The sequence below is a fragment of the Pollachius pollachius genome (assembly GCF_949987615.1).
Source record: "Pollachius pollachius genome assembly, chromosome: 4".
Taxonomy (NCBI): domain Eukaryota; kingdom Metazoa; phylum Chordata; class Actinopteri; order Gadiformes; family Gadidae; genus Pollachius; species Pollachius pollachius.
Genome location: NC_136937.1, coordinates 33,415,413 through 33,431,948, shown reverse-complemented (window position 1 = coordinate 33,431,948; position 16,536 = coordinate 33,415,413). Strand labels below are relative to the sequence as shown.

The 16,536-nt window shown below is 52.3% G+C and overlaps 4 protein-coding genes across 11 annotated transcripts in view; 2 read left to right on the top strand and 2 right to left on the bottom strand.

Moving 5' to 3' along the window:
* The window catches only part of LOC307074324 (tensin-1-like), a 42,734-nt gene extending 40,887 nt beyond the window's left edge, over window positions 1-1,847 (top strand). Inside the window, exon 32 of the mRNA XM_079734419.1 lies at window positions 1-1,847. This exon is cut by the window's left edge and continues 803 nt beyond it. The gene's annotated coding sequence lies outside the window, so the exon portion shown is untranslated.
* The window catches only part of LOC307074323 (protein NLRC3-like), a 270,634-nt gene that overhangs the window by 175,002 nt on the left and 79,096 nt on the right, over window positions 1-16,536 (bottom strand). The window lies entirely within an intron of this gene.
* On the top strand, window positions 3,225-7,637 carry LOC307074339 (insulin-like growth factor-binding protein 5). The gene is made up of 4 exons (XM_079734450.1): window positions 3,225-3,820; window positions 4,215-4,432; window positions 5,151-5,270; window positions 5,776-7,637. Exons 1-4 carry the CDS (start codon window positions 3,478-3,480, stop codon window positions 5,908-5,910), a joined length of 816 nt encoding a protein of 271 aa, XP_079590576.1. The 5' UTR covers window positions 3,225-3,477; the 3' UTR covers window positions 5,911-7,637.
* Window positions 9,381-16,524, bottom strand: igfbp2a (insulin-like growth factor binding protein 2a; the record flags this gene model as incomplete). The annotated part of the gene is made up of 4 exons (XM_079735592.1): window positions 9,381-9,566; window positions 10,099-10,239; window positions 10,919-11,094; window positions 16,155-16,524. 4 exons carry the CDS (start codon window positions 16,522-16,524, stop codon window positions 9,381-9,383), a joined length of 873 nt encoding a protein of 290 aa, XP_079591718.1.

Genomic DNA, 16,536 nt, shown 5'->3' with positions numbered 1-16,536 from the left:
AATACAAAAGAACAAACACAAAAAAAAAAAAGGACTCCTGGCTCTCAGAACAATGCAGCGCCGGCTGTGCTTCCCTCCCCCCTCCCTCCCCTCCCTCGCTCAGCGGGGGGAGGGAGGGGGGAGGGGGGTGCTGTTCTGCCCCCCGTCCACAAGATGGCGCCACCCGGACACACCATCAGTCCTGCATGTTTTAGTCCGAAATGACAACCCCTCCACCCCTCCAACACAACCACCTCCCAGCTTGCACCCCCCCCACCCTCCACCCTCTCGGTGAAAGCCCTGTGCGGTGTGTTCACCCCCCCAACAGCATCACACCCCTGTGTTGTCTGGCCCGTCCCCCGACTGCATGAAATAGACAAAAAAAAAAAAAAACAACTTTTTCTACTCTCTCTTCTCTACGAGGAAAAAAACGTTAAAAAACAAACTTTAAAAACTAAAAAATGAGTTAGTCATGCCGTCGCTGAAGTAGTCACGTGGCGATATGCGATGCAATATTTTTCTCCACGGTTGCTGCCCGTCTCGCCTCCCCTCCCCTCCGTTGCCAAGGCGACGCCCCAGTCCCCTCCCCTCCGACGTCTGTAGTTGCCATGTCGTTCAATATTTACATTTTAGATGAGAATGCGGAGGAGCTAGTCCGCCGCGGAGAGGCGATGCCTGCTAGGTCTACACTCACAATAAGCTAAGGACATTGCTATCGATACAAATGTACATAGATGTTCGACTTTGGAAGGTGACATAGCGAAAAAAATATTTATTTTTGTTGCATCAGTTTCTCATGGTTACTCATATATACATATATTGTACAGTCTAGATTATGAGGTTTACCCCATGGGGCGGAGAAAAAAATATATATACTTATTTTGGCTAATGATTTCAAAGTCCGAGGATTTTGAAATGTGTTTGGATATACCGTGTACATTACGTTGTACATTTATGCTTTCTTTTTATTTGAGTGCCGGTAGGCGCCTGTCATGTTTTGAGTTCACCGGAAACGCGGCAGCAGCGGGAGAGAACGTTAAAACGATGGCGATGTGTTCTTAACAAGCTAATTTAAAAAAGAAAAAAAGAAGAAGAAGTGAATTTCCACTCCAAACGAGATCGTTGCTAGTTTTAGGGATAGGACAGCATGCTAGTGGACGAATGAAGCGGTTTGAAAAGCCAAGCCACAATGCAATAGGAAACAGCCGTATAGACCCATGCTACCACCTTATCGTTTGCCAAAGATTCAGACGTACAGTATTTCCGTGGAGCTGCATGTTGCGCTCAGTGTCGGTCGGGGAGTCCGGCGCCCGGTACGGTCCCCAGACTGTCGGGGACGATGGGGGGGGGTCGGTGGAAGGGGTCCGCGCGCACGTTGTTGACCGGCGACACGCGGCGAGGGGGATCCCGTTTGGTTTGGAGCGCGTCGCGGGCTCGAGGCCCTTGCGGCACACCACTGAAAATCCCAAGAGGGGGCCGCGTATATTTTTGGGGTTATTTATTTATTGTTATTATTTATTCTTTTAAAAAAAAGAAAATCTGCCAAGCGAGGTTGAGTTGTCGATGCGTTTTGCATCATCACACATCATCAAAAGCTAAGAAGAAGGCCGACAGTAGCGACCCAAAGACATCCTCTATCCGCATGCGAATGCAGGCAACCTTTAACAATTAGGCGAATCAAAGTAGGAACCATGATAAAACATTAAACACAGCTATACCGACGACTTGTAAAGAATCCAACCACTGGCATGTCGCAGGAATGAAACGTTCCTTGACCCTTCTTGGCTTTTGATAAAGTTTTCCCTGTTTTGAACGGAGGAGCGAGGCGGTTGTGTGTGCTCCATTGGTCATTATTTACATCCTAATGTCATGGCTTACCTGTTCTACAGAAGAAAAAAAATAGATTAAAGCAATACAAATCAGTGGGCCCTCGAGTCTCTGTCTTTCTTAACCATTCACACTGTTTCACTCATTGTTGTCGATCCCATTTTAAATTCATGAAGCATTAAATAGGCCTTTTGTGTGTGTATATATATATTCTTTAACCAGGTTATATTTTAAATCCCAAAATGGCGTCTGTGATGGAAGCTGCGTTGATTTGTAGTCAGAGGAGAGAAACAGACTTTCAGCCAGGAGCGTTTCATTACGGTTATCCGACGACGTTGTGCACGTTAGACGCGATGGTTGAAATATCGCCATCTAGTGCACATTTGGTGTAATTAAACCTCTCGTAGGCCGCACACTCGTTGCTCGGCGTGTGCGCGCAGGATTCTGACAAACCACGCAGAAATGAACCCCTATCTGTTCTTCAATGACATGTGTCTCTCAGTCTGAGTCACTGCAGAATGGCTGCGTCGTCAGATCGCCATGGCGCCCCCATCGTTGCGCCGTGGCGATGGGGGCGCGTCAGGCCCTGTGGACACCAGCCAGGGACGACCTTCCACCGCGACCTTCCCACACCTGAGTCACCTGAGGAGCCCGCGGTCACAGAGAAACCACAACGAACCGCTTGTTACGGCCGAACCATTAGGTCGGGGGTGCCTCCTGTATGGGTGCACAGGTTCTCCACCACTACTGAGGAGTACCTGACCTCCGGTTCGCGGGCCGGAGCTGGTCCGTGGACCCGTTGGAACCGGGCCTTGAAACATTTCCAGATTTCAAATCATTTTTTTATAGGCTATGCAAGTCATTTTATTTCCTCTAACACGTAGACTCCATACACTTATTGTAGTGGAGAAAAGGGAAACATTTTGTGAATTGTCCTGAAAGTTGAAATATTGGTGTGTATATGTATGAGAGAGAGGGGGAGAGAGAGAGAGAGAGAGAGAGAGAGAGAGAGATGCAAAGTGTGTTCAACTGCTCTGAGAGGGGGTGAGAAAAGTGAGATGGGGGGGGTGGGAGGAGGCAGGGCCATGAGGGAGGTGTTGGGAGTCTGCTCAGATATCAGCCGGTTTCCACGGTGATCTCTTCATTATCAAACCTCGGATCTCCAGGAAGGGCTGAGTTCAGCAAAGGGAGATTAACATCTGCAAGGTTAGTGGAACGCAGCCCTCATGTCCTCCCCACCTCCTCCTCATCTAACACCTCCTCCTCCCCTAGCTCCTCCTCCTCCTCACCTCATCCTCCCCTAACACCTCCTCCTCCTCACCGCTCACACCGTGAGATCAGCGTCACGGCGCGCCCTTCCCCCGTCACGCCCCGTCGCGCGCGAGCCCCGGGCCGGCTTTGTTAACCACGAGCGCGGGGCGGTGCGCGCCACACACACACAGCCCGCCGCGCGAGGAGCAGCAAGCACACGAGAGGACTCCGCCGTCGGCTCGAGGCATCCAGACGCACCGCCGACCGTTCTGCCCCCCCGCGTTGACCGAGGTTGGACGAGGACCCCGCCTGCGGACGTCGATCCTCGCGCACAGCCGCCGGACGTGTGGAGGAGCGCGTGGGAGTATCTGAGCGGCCCCCCCCCCCCTCTCGGCTCCATCGGAGGCGCAGGTCGTGCCAATGCCGCCCCTGCTCGCCGTGGTCCTGCTCGCTGCTCTGCTCCACGCGGCGCCGTCCCGCGCCTCCTACGTGCCCTGCGAGGCGTGCGAGCCCAAGGCGCGGGCGCTGTGCGCCCCCGTGCCCGCGGGATGCCGGGAGCCCGTGAAGGAGCCCGGCTGCGGCTGCTGCCTGACGTGCGCGCTGGAGGACGGCCGGCCCTGCGGCGTGTACACCGGGCCGTGCGCGCGGGGACTCCGGTGCCTGCCGAAGACCGGCGAGGAGAAGCCCCTCCACGCGCTGCTCCACGGCCGCGGCACGTGCAGGGCCGAGACGCCGTCCAAGCTTCAACTCTGGCCGCGCCACGGTGAGGGAGCTCAGGTCCGCGGGAACCCCCCGTGAACGCGTCGTGTCCCGAAACCGCCGGACAACGGTTGATTTCCCGTGTGTGTGTTAATAGGCCGACATACAATCACATCATCAATATGATTGTTTTGATTATGGTTATGGTTATTAATTGTTATTATTGTTATGATTATTCGTATTAGAGGGCCAAGCTCAAAGTGTGAGGGAACCTGTTGTATTGGTTAATGTTTAATTTAATTAGATCCTCTCCTCTTACCTCTCTCTCCCCCATCTCTCTCCTCCACTCCTCCCTCTCTCTCCCTCCTCACCTCTCCCTCCCCCTTCCCTCTCCATCCCCTCCCTCCCCATTTTCTCCTCCTCTCTCTCGCTACCCCATCCCCCCCCCGCTCCCCCAGATGGCGTAGCTCCGGGCGATGCTAAGCTAGGGGGTCCCCTGCTCTTCGGAGCCCCCTCGAAGGTGCCGCTGTACAGGGATCGCGACCACGTTGGGCGCCGCAAGGCCCAGGCCATGAAGCTAGCCAGGGAGCGCGGTAAACAGCTGGCCCGGCAGGGCACGTCTCGGGGCGGCCTGGACACCAGGCCCCTGGCCCCGGAGAAACCCCAGCCACAGTTTGTACGTTGCGCCGCGTACCTGCGCACACATGGCATTACACACAGACACACACACCCTCATGTCGACGTGACACACGGGTACGTTTGACCGGCGGATACTTAGCGTGATCAACGCCGTGGTGTGTGTATGCACACACGTACTCATGCATGTATTTATTTGTGTGCTTCAAACAGGCGCACACGCCCACACGATACACACGATGCAGGCAAACACGCACGCACGCACACAGAGGCAGATACACACACATGCATGCACCCACATGCACAAACACACACGCAAGCACACCACACACGCATGTCATTTATTCCTTGAAAAAATAGTGGATTGTACGTATATGTGCAAGCATATATGTAAATATTTGTGTGTTTGTGGCTGTGTGGGTGTGCGTGTGCCTGTGTGTGTGCATGCCTGTGTGTGTGCATGCGTGTGCGTACCTCTGTGTGTATGGGTGCGTGCCTGTGTGACTGTGTGTGTGTGTGTGTGCGTGTGCCTTTGTGTGTGTGTCTGCGTGCCTCTGTGTGTGTATGTGTGTGTGCACGTGTGCGTGTGTGTGTGTGTGTGTTTGTGTGCGTGCATGTGTGTGTATGTGCGCGTGCCTCTGTGTGTATGTGTGTGTGCACGTGTGTGCATACCTGTGTGTGTGTGTGTGCGTGTGCCTCTGTGTGTGTGTGTGTGTGTGTGTGTGTGTGTGTGTGTGTGTGTGTGTGTGTGTGTGCAGGGCCCCTGCAGGACCAGACTGGATCATGTGATCCAGAGTATGAGGGTCTCCTCTCGGGTCGCGGCTCTCTCCCTCTACCTCCCCAACTGTGACAAGAAGGGTTTCTACAAGAGGAAGCAGGTAACCTCCAGTCACCTGTACCCCTAAGTTACCTCTACCTCCACAGTCACCTCTACCCCTAAGTTACCTGTACCTCCAGAGTTACCTGTACCTCCAGAGTTACCTGTACCTCCAGAGTTACCTGTACCCCAAGTTACCTGTACCTCCAGAGTTACCTGTACCTCCCAAGTTACCTGTACCTCCAGAGTTACCTGTACCTCCCAAGTTACCTGTACCTTCAGAGTTACCTGTACCCCAAGTTACCTGTACCTCCAGAGTTACCTGTACCTCCCAAGTTACCTGTACCTTCAGAGTTACCTGTACCTCGAGAGTTACCTGTACCTCCAGTTACCTGTACCTCCAGAGTTACCTGTACCTCCAGAGTTACCTGTACTTCCAGAGTTACCTGTACCTCCAGTTACCTGTACCTCCAGAGTTACCTGTACCTCCAGATTTGCCTGTACCTCCTGGGTTACCTGTACCCCCTTTCTTCTCATCCTCCTTATCTTCCTCCTCCTCCTCCCAGTGCAAACCGTCGCAGGGGAGGAAGAGGGGTATCTGCTGGTGTGTGGACCCCTTGGGCATCAAACTTGTGGGAAGCGTCCACAGCAGCGGAGAACTACAGTGCAAGGATCCCGACGACAGCAACGGCAACGAATGAGAGCGCTCGGACTGGCGCAGAACCCCTCCCTCCTCACCAATCAGCATGAAGACTGCAGATCGACTGCCCCGCCCCTAGAACACACAAACACCTCTCACCCACACGGCACCAGGTGACGTGGTTTCAAAAGACCAGTTATTACCCATCATGCACCTGACGATGCATCACTCCATTACCCATCATGCAACAAACGACACATCACTCCATTACCCATCATGCACCAGCACTCAGATGTTAATCTCGTAGCCCGAACTGTATGAATATTTTATACATTGAATACATTATCTCTATATTTCTGTAACCGATAAAAACGTATATCTATTTTTGTATTTGACTTAATGATACAAGGTCTGAGTCGCAGGCTTCACGGTGATTCATGTGAAGACGAGTCCTGCGCATGTCTGGGAACTTGACCCTCTTGATCTTCATCGACACTTCGGTGCACTTGGCTATAAACAGGGCTAGCTGCTAGCTGTTAGCAGGAGCCGTGAGGTCTTCCTCAGAGGGGGGGCCTTCCCCTCTCCCCAGGTCCACTGTAGATGGAAAGGTCAAAAGGTTGATTCGAGGGCAGTTGGTCGTAACTTCGCCGCCACGCAGCGAGCCAAGTCCCCCCCCAGCGAAGGGTTCATGTTCCCGCCAAAAAGACACCTCACCCCGCACACACCTTACAACCCATCTCACACGTATGTTATAAGATAAGATAAGTGTGGGTGTCACCGCAGAAAGTACAGGACAAGTTAACCCAGATTTAACTAACATAGAACAACCAAGGGTAGTTCATCTATTAAAAGGGAAATATATCTAAAGCACGGGAATATATCCACTATACGGACAATATATATTTTACTTTTATTCTTTTTATATATCTTGAAAATATATCAGAGGGAATGTCAGCTCCTCGACGACGGTGAGTCTCCCTCCCTCCCTCCCTCCCTCCCTCCCGGACACTCCCACACTCTCGGTGGTTTGCGTGCAGATCCTACATGCAAACCACTGCATCGCGCAGGTGCTCCCAGTTCATATGGAAACCAGTGGCCTCTGGCCCTCCTGCTTTGAATGCAGCTTTGCATGTCGCAACGTTTGTTAGCCCCACTGTGTAACTTTCCACTGCACCTAGGCCAGAGTTATCTTTGGTGAGGCTAAGCCAACTATGGCCGGTGTTATCATTGGTGAGGCTAATCTAACTACAGCCAGAGTAATCATTGGTGAGGCTAATCTAACTACGGCCAGAGTTATCTTTGATGAGGCTAAGCTAACTATGGCCAGTGTTTTCATTGGTGACGCTAACTATGACCAGAGTTATCATTGGTGAGGCTAGGCTAACCATGACCTATTATCTCTGGTGAGGCTAAGCTAACTATGGCCAGTGTTATCATTGGTAAGGCTAAGATAACTATGACCAGAGTTATCAGTGGTGAGGCTAAGCTAACAATGGCTTGTTATCATTGGTGAGGCAAAGCTAACTATGACCATTTATCTTTGGTGAGGCTAAGCTAACTATGACCAGAGTTTTCATTGGAGATGCTAAGCTAACTATGGTGAAGACACAGAAGAGCCGGAGCTTCTAATGCGGCTAAACTAACAATGGCCAAACAGTGGCGTTCTCGTCTTTGGTCAAAATATTTCCTCCGTAGAATTGTTCTGTTTTCAACAGTGTGGGAGTGTGATGCTGTGTAACTGTGATATATTATTAGCACCTGACAGATATTAAACCTCAATTGCATAGACTTAGGACTGAACTGTAATGCATTACTATTTTTATTTGTGTTTGACTATGAATGAATACAGAGTATGTGAGTTTGATTATTCTATCTCCAGCACTTTGCAGTGATGCCGGTATAATAATAATAATAATAATAATAATAATAATAATAATAATAATAATAATAATAATAATAATAATAATAATAATAATAATAATAATAAGAAGAAGAAGAAGAAGAAGAAGAAGAAGAATACAGACCGTTCATCCCAAATCAATAAATAAATAATAATAAACAACTAAACTACATTCATACTGTGGTTCCAAATGGCTCACTGTTGTTTCTGCAGTTTTCAGAATTAGTATTATTATTATTTTTTTTTTTAAGATTTATTTGTGCATTATTATGCTTTATGATAGAGTGAGATTGACAGGATGGTGATCAGCAAAAAACATTTGTGTTCGTCGATCCACAATTCAAGACGTCAGCCCGAAAGGCAATTATCTGCGGGCATGCAAACTAGTAAAGGCCAGCAAGTCTTTCTCTGAGGGGAGTTATGAAGGAATGCGGTGGAGACAGCAAGCCCTTTATGTCAAGAAAACAAAAGCAAATTAGAAAACGTTCATCACTCAGAACAGTTACACGCCATGTAACTCATTGATGAAGACTTGGCCGACGGGTCAAGCAAGAAGTCGTTTAACTTTCTCGTTATCCCTTGAAAGTACCGATATAAAAGACACTGTGCAACTAATGAGATTTTTCAGGGAGATTAATGACAACTTCGAAATCAAGTCCGCAGGTCAGTTTAAAAATATGAATCTGGCCATGAGCCAAAAAGTTGACCACCCCTGGTTTAGAGCGTCTCCACCAGAGCCTGCTGACGGAAGCGCCCAGAGACCCCAACTCTTATGGCGTCCCTTTAATAGCTCCTCAGTTGTGCACATGCAAAAGCAGGATCCCGCTTGTAGCGGGAACCATGGAGAGTTAAGATAAAGTTATGCTTGGACGCAACACAAGGGGGTTAACGCAAGGGCCTGACGTGCGCCTCCACAAAATTGTAACCTTGCCTCGAGGCGACGCAGCAAGGGCTGTGATTGGTCCGCTAACCACATCTTTTCCGGTTCTCACTTCCCTAAACACCGCCATTTTTAAAAGGTGTTTGAGTTGGTTTGCTCGACCAGAGTCCAACTCCCAACAACGAAAACATAGCACCCCCTACTGTTGTGGCGATGAATTGCATAGCGACACGTGAACCCGACGCAGAGCCAAAACAGGTTCGCGACTGCGTCGAAGCGACTGCGTGGTCATTGTGTTGCGTGGACGTGGAACAAAAACCCAACCTTTAGGCACCTGCGTGTTAGTCTGCTAACCAAAAGAGGCACACACCCGGACCATGAGTGCCGTGGGGGGTCCGCACATTTTATTAAACATTACAAAACAACAACAGGTGTAACGTCGGACGCTGCAGACTCTGAAGGTGGAACAACCGGAGGCAGGCGCGCGATGGGTGTCCCACGCGCCCGCACACGTCCGCTGGGACGGCCCGAGGCTCCGCCCATTTCCCCCAGCCACACCGCGAGCGGCGCGTCCCGGAGGCGCGTGCGGCCCGCGGCGCCGGGAGTCGACGCACGCCGTCGGAGTGGGCCGCCGTGAATTCGCCGAATTCACCGAACCCAAAAAAACTAGCGGGGGCTAACTGAAAACACAACAGACACTAGCAGCACTGCGCACCACAGACGCACATCAGCAGCGCGCACACTGCAGGGCTTAGTCTCTCTCTCTCTCGGGCCGTCCTATATCTGGGGGGGCGGCGGGGGAGTCCATCTCCGGGGTGCCCAGGTACTGGCCGCAGTTGGGGTCCCCCCGGACCACGGGAGTGACGGAGATGGGCCGGCCCGTGACGGCGTTCACACACCAGCACTCCCCGCGGCGGCCGTGGAGAGACATCTTGCACTGGGACGGGACCGGGAGAGAGAGGGCGTTACCGGGGGCAACGGGGGGGGGGTTACCGGGGCAACGGGGGGGTTGTCAGGGCAGCAGGGGGTTACCTGGACAAGAGGGGGTAACCGGGGACAGCAGGGGGTTACCGGTTAACTAACCTGACACCTAAACTAACCATCTCTAACCTAACACCTAAACTAACCATCTCTAACCTAACCCCTAAACTAACCATCTCTAACCTAACACCTAAACTAACCATCACTAACCTAACACCTAAACTAACCATCTCTAACCTAACACCTAAACTAACCATCACTAACCTAACACCTAAACTAACCATCACTAACCTAACACCTAAACTGACCATCACTAACCTAACACCTAAACTAACCACCCACAGAACCCCCTAAGCTAACCAGTCCTAACCCACAGAAACCCCTAAACTGACCTGTAACCCAACACCTTAACTTACCATCCCTAACCCACAGCTACCCCTAAGCTGGCCTGTCCCCCTAGGTTACCCTAGGTTACCTGCGGGCCTCACCTGTTTGAGGTTGTACTGCCCCCTCCTGTCACAGTTGGGGATGTGCAGGGCGTACAGGTCCTCCAGGGGGCCTCGGTTCTCTCTGAAGGGCATCCTGGAGATCCTCTCCAGCACCTGGTCCAGCTCCAGCTGGCACTGTGTCTGGCAACACACAGGTAGTACTAGTTAGTATGCGTAAGACCTAGTTACTACCAGTAACTAGGTCTAGTTCTAGTCAGTACTAGTCAGTTCTAGTTACTACTAGTCAGTATGATGGGCGGGTATGGGTCTCCTCCACCTTGTTGGTCTAGTTGGTATCAGTTACTACTAGTTAGTTCCAGTTAGTACTAGTTAGTACTAGTTAATACTTGTCGGTATGCTAACCTGCTTGGGCCGGGTGGGCCGGGCCTCCTCCACCTTGTTGGTCTAGTCAGTACTAGTTAGCATTAGTCAGTACTAGTTAGCACTAGTTAGTACTAGTTAGCACTAGTTAATACAGTATGCTGACCTGCTTGGGCCGGGCGGGCAGGGCCTCCTCCACCTTGTTGGTCTAGTCAGTACTAGTTAGCATTAGTCAGTACTAGTTAGCACTAGTTAGCACTAGGTAGTACTAGTTAATACAGTATGCTGACCTGCTTGGGCCGGGTGGGGCAGGGCCTCCTCCACCTTGTTGGTCTAGTCAGTACTAGTTAGCATTAGTTAGTACTAGTTAGCACTAGTTAATACAGTATGCTGACCTGCTTGGGCCGGGTGGGGCGGGTCTCCTCCACCTTGTTGGTCTAGTCAGTACTAGTTAGCATTAGTTAGTACTAGTTAGCACTAGTTAGTACAGTATGCTGACCTGCTTGGGCCGGGCGGGCCGGGCCTCCTCCACCTTGTTGGTCTTCATCTTGGCCTTCATCTCCTGGCGGTGGAGGCGCACGGCGCTCTCCTTGGGCCCCAGCCAGGAGGGCTCTTTACTGGGCTTCCAGCCCGCCTCCTCCCCCTCCAGCTCCACCGCTGCCTCCACAGCCTCCCCTAGTGGTGGGAGGGCGAACAGCACCAGGTCAGCACACACACATGTACACACACAGGGTCGGACAGACACACTGACACACACACACACACACACACACAAGGACAGACACACACACATGTACACACACAGGGTCGGAGAGACACACTGACACACATACTCACAAGGACAGACACACACACATACCTGTACACACATACACACGAGGACACGCACACATACATGTACACACACACAAACGGATAGGCAGACACACACACAAACATGTACACACACGGACAGACAGACAGACAGACACATACACACACATACATGTACACACACACGAGGACGGACAGACGGACACGTAAAGACAGAGTGGCAGACAGAAAGACACATGCACTTTGATTCCTGTAAGACGCCGGTGTCTCTCGCCCCCTCCCTCTCCCCCCCCCCCCCCCCCCCTCTCTCTGCTGGGAACCCATCACAGGGGTCAAAGGTTAACTGGAATCAGGTGTGTGTGTTGTGATGTCTTACATAACCCTCCCTGCTGTGATTGGACGGTCTCCACCCTCTCCAAGTGATGCTGGGAGAGGGTGGATGCTGTCCAAACACACACACACACACACACACACACTCCCCCCCGTGTCCACAAACACACACACTCTTCCCCTACATACAAACACACACATACATTCAAAACACAAATGAACATAGGAACACACACACACCGACCCACTCACCTACACACACACACAAACCCCCCCACACACACGTCTACACACAAACACACACAAACATACACTCCCCCCCCCCATGTCCACAAACACACACACTCCTTCCCTACACACACACACACACACACACACACTCATGTCAAACCACAAATGCACATAGGAACACACACCCACCAACCCACTCACCTACACACACACACACACACACAAACCTCCCCACACACACACACACCTACACACACACACACACACACTCCCTCTGGGTGGACCCCTGTCTAGGAGGACAGCCGTGGTCCGCGCTGAGGACCCCGCTCTCTCGGCCGAGGGATTAGCCAGAGCAAACAGGGCCGCAGTCTGGCCCTGCCCCGCCCTCGCTCCCAGGAATCCAGCCCCACTGGGGGGCAGTGGGGGGCCGGCAGCCACACCCCGTCCCACCTGGCTCACACATGGCTCCGGGTTTCCCGGGTGCCGATGGAGCACTCGCGGGCTAGCCATGACGTCACCATGGGAACCGTCTTGAGGCCATGAGCTGACTTAATGCGATGAACTGACTTAATGCGATGAAGAGGCTTCATGTGATGAACTGACTTAACGCGATGAAGAGACTTCATGTGATGAACTGACTTTGTGTGATGAACTGACTTAACGCGATGAACTGACTTAATGCGATGAAGAGACTTCATGTGATGAACTGACTTCTCGGGATGAACTGACTTAATATGATGAACTGACTTAATGCGATGAACTGACTTAATATGATGAACTGATCTGATACAATGAATTGACTTAATGCAATGAACTGACTAATTTAATATTCATACTTAAGAATATTAAATACAATTTCTGCCAAGTCTGTTTCCCTACAAGACATGTGATCTGACTAAACATGAATTCACTTAATATGCTGAACTAACTTACATGACTTGACTGACTTAAGACATTTGAACTAACTTAAAATAATGAACTGATTATTTAATGAATTGAATTAATATGATGAACTGACTTCATGTGATGAACTGACTTAATATGATGAACTGACTTCATGTGATAAACTGACTTGGTTACTGGCCCTTTAAGAGGCCTGTCCTTGGTTTACTAATTAACTTGCTAGCCAGTACACTATAGTCAAACTTTAACCTTTTCTTGTTGTAGGGGATCGTAGTTCATAGAACTGTTTATGTTTGCGAGAGAGGAACCAAGGTCTCAAGGTTTGCATCGATGGGGAATAGATTATCTAATGCACACATTGACATCTTGCCACTATTCCTGCCCAGTTTGTTTATTTGAGTACCAGGTTGCATTATTTGATATAGTTGTATTTTCTGTACCCAATTGGCATTAGTAATTGAATCACCACCCAAAAATTACTAAATGTATTTCCCAATATTGCGTAGTAATCAACAATGCCATCCTAGCGTTAAAAACGAAGAGAACAATCTACAACTGTAGGTGCTAAACTCAATGCTATGAGTAAGCCGGTGAAACATGGATTAACATCGAAACAGTTGTTAATTAGTGGGCTTCTTTCTAATGATTAAGAAGTTTGCTCCCAGCGGCTCTGCTATCACCGCTGCGTGGCGGCGTCCAGGCCTGGTCCTGTCTGGGTGTAATCCCTGTTCCTTCCACTAGAGGTCAGGTTAGGGCTTCTACCATCGGCAGCGCTGCTCCTCACCGCCGTCTATTAGCTGCGTTCAGTTTGGTCGGTCCCTATAGTCTGGCTGAGAAGGAGGAGGAGGACGAGGAGGACGAGGAGGAGGAGGAGGAGGCCAGCAAGGAGGAGGAGGAGGAGCGAAGAGGAGGACCTCGACAGGAGAAGGAGCTCTGAGTAAAATACAATACCACTCACTGAGCGGGTGCAAGCTGAGGTTCAGAGGTGAACTCCCCTTTTGGGGCACGGCTCCACAGAGACTATCCACAGGTTACACACACACACACACACACACACACACACACACACACACACACACACACACACACACTTAACTACACCTCATTACTTATTATAAGTTACTACCTCGTTTCTTTTGTTATGACTAACCGGATTTTATTATTATTATTTATTATCTTGATCTGATGATGCTGCCCCTTACTTTTTACTTTTTTCTAAAAAAAAAAACATATTTTTTTACGTTTTTTTTTAACTTATCTTTCTTTACTTTATCTTGTATTGTCGCTGCTATCTTGCTGTTGAGGAACCACGCGTAAACGTTTTCCTCTTGTGTACGTGAACGGCAAGATGAAATAAAAGATATTCTGAATCTGATTGAGAATTACTCTTTTGGGATAACACCCTTAAACCAAACCTCAGTGCGTGTGAATCCCTTTCTGTGTAATCTCGTCTGCTTCTCGTGAAAGCGGTGTCGTGTGGGGTTTAGTCCACAGCGCTCAAAGTCTCAAGTCCACCCCCGGGCGGGACGGGTCGATACACGACCGCTGTGTTCCCGCTGTTCATGAGACTCCTGTCCAACCCGGCCAGCCTTCAGCTAGTCCTCCTCTCACCACCACCACCCTGACCACCACCACCCTGACCACCACCACCCCCACCACCACCACCCTGACCACCACCACCCTCACCACCACCACCCTGACCACCACCACCCTCACCACCACCACCCTCACCACCACCACCCTGACCACCACCACCCTGACCACCACCACCCTCACCACCACCACCCTCACCACCACCACCCTCACCACCACCACCCTGACCACCACCACCCTCACCACCACCACCCTCACCACCACCACCCTGACCACCACCACCCTGACCACCACCACCCTAACCACCATCACCCTAACCACCATCACCCTGACCACCACCACCCTGACCACCACCACCCTGACCACCACCACCCTGACCACCACCACCCTAACCACCATCACCCTAACCACCATCACCCTGACCACCATCACCCTGACCACCACCACCACCCTCACCACCACCACCCTGACCACCACCACCCTCACCACCACCACCCTCACCACCACCACCCTAACCACCATCACCCCCACCACCACCACCCTGACCACCACCACCCTGACCACCACCACCCTCACCACCACCACCCTGACCACCACCACCCTCACCACCACCACCACCCTGACCACCACCACCCTCACCACCACCACCCTCACCACCACCACCCTAACCACCACCACCCTGACCACCACCGGCCCCACCACCACCACCCTAACCACCACCACCCTGACCACCACCACCCCCACCACCACCACCACCCTGACCACCACCACCCTCACCACCACCACCCTAACCACCACCACCCTGACCACCACCACCACCCCCACCACCACCCTCACCACCACCACCCTGACCACCACCACCCTGACCACCACCACCACCCCCACCACCACCACCCTGACCACCACCACCCTCACCACCACCACCCTCACCACCATCACCCTAACTATCACCACCCTAACCACCACCACCCTAACAAACACCACCCTAACCACCACCACCCTAACCACCACCACCCTAACCACCACCACCCTGACCACCATCACCCTAACCACCACCGCCCTAACCAACACCGCCCTAACCACCACCACCCTAACCACCACCCTGACCACCACCACCCTGACCACCACCACCCCCACCACCATCACCCTAACCACCATCACCCTAACCACCACCACCCTAACCACCATCACCCTAACCACCACCACCTTAACCACCACCACCCTAACCAACACCACCCTAACCACCACCACCTTAACCACCACCACCCTAACCACCACCCTAACCACCACCACCCTAACCATCACCACCCTAACCACCACCACCCTAACCACCACCCTAACCACCACCACCCTAACCATCACCACCCTAACCACCATCACCCTAACCACCATCACCCTAACCAACACCACCTTAACCACCATCACCCTAACCACCACCACCCTAACCACCACCCTAACCATCACCACCCTAACCATCACCACCCTGACCACCACCACCCTAACCACCACCACCCTAACCATCACCGCCCTAACCAACACCACCCTCACCCTCACCACCACCACCCTAACCACCACCAGGAGACGTCTAGACTCTATCTCCGTCTGTCGTTCAACGTGCACGGCGCAGCCGCTGCTGCTGACCGCCTTTACACACACACAGTTCCCCTAAAGAGAGCCTGCCGTAGCCTACCTCACTATGAGCCTACACGCTCCCAGTCCGCACCACGGCACGCTGAGGAACCATACCGCATTTCACCCGATCCTAACGGCCGGGGCCCCGGGGTGCTGCTCCGTCCCGGCCGGTCTAGACACTCTCATTAAACATTGATGGAGGAGGAAACAACCGGAGCTGTCCAGTCACTGACCGCTGCTGGCGTGCTCCCGGGGGGCATCCAGGCTCCAAGTGGGGGGCTCCGGGTCCATCTGGTGGCCGCACAGCCCCTGGCCCTGCACCAGCTGCTCCAGCGGCAGCTCCGAGTCGGGTTGCGGGTAGCAGCGCAGACCGCCGGAGCACCTCGGCGTGTACACCCCGCAGAAGTCGCCCTCTTGCCGGGCGCACACCGGGCAGCAGCCGCAGCCCGGCTCCCGCACGATCTCCGTGCACGTGTCGGTCGGCGGCGGGCACAGCGCCTGGCGCTCCGCGGTGCACGCCGGGCATCGGAACACCATCTCGGCCAGGGAGGCGCCGAGGCAGAGGAGGAGCAGCAGCATGCAGGAGGTCCCGTACGGAGCCATCCTGCACGGGTT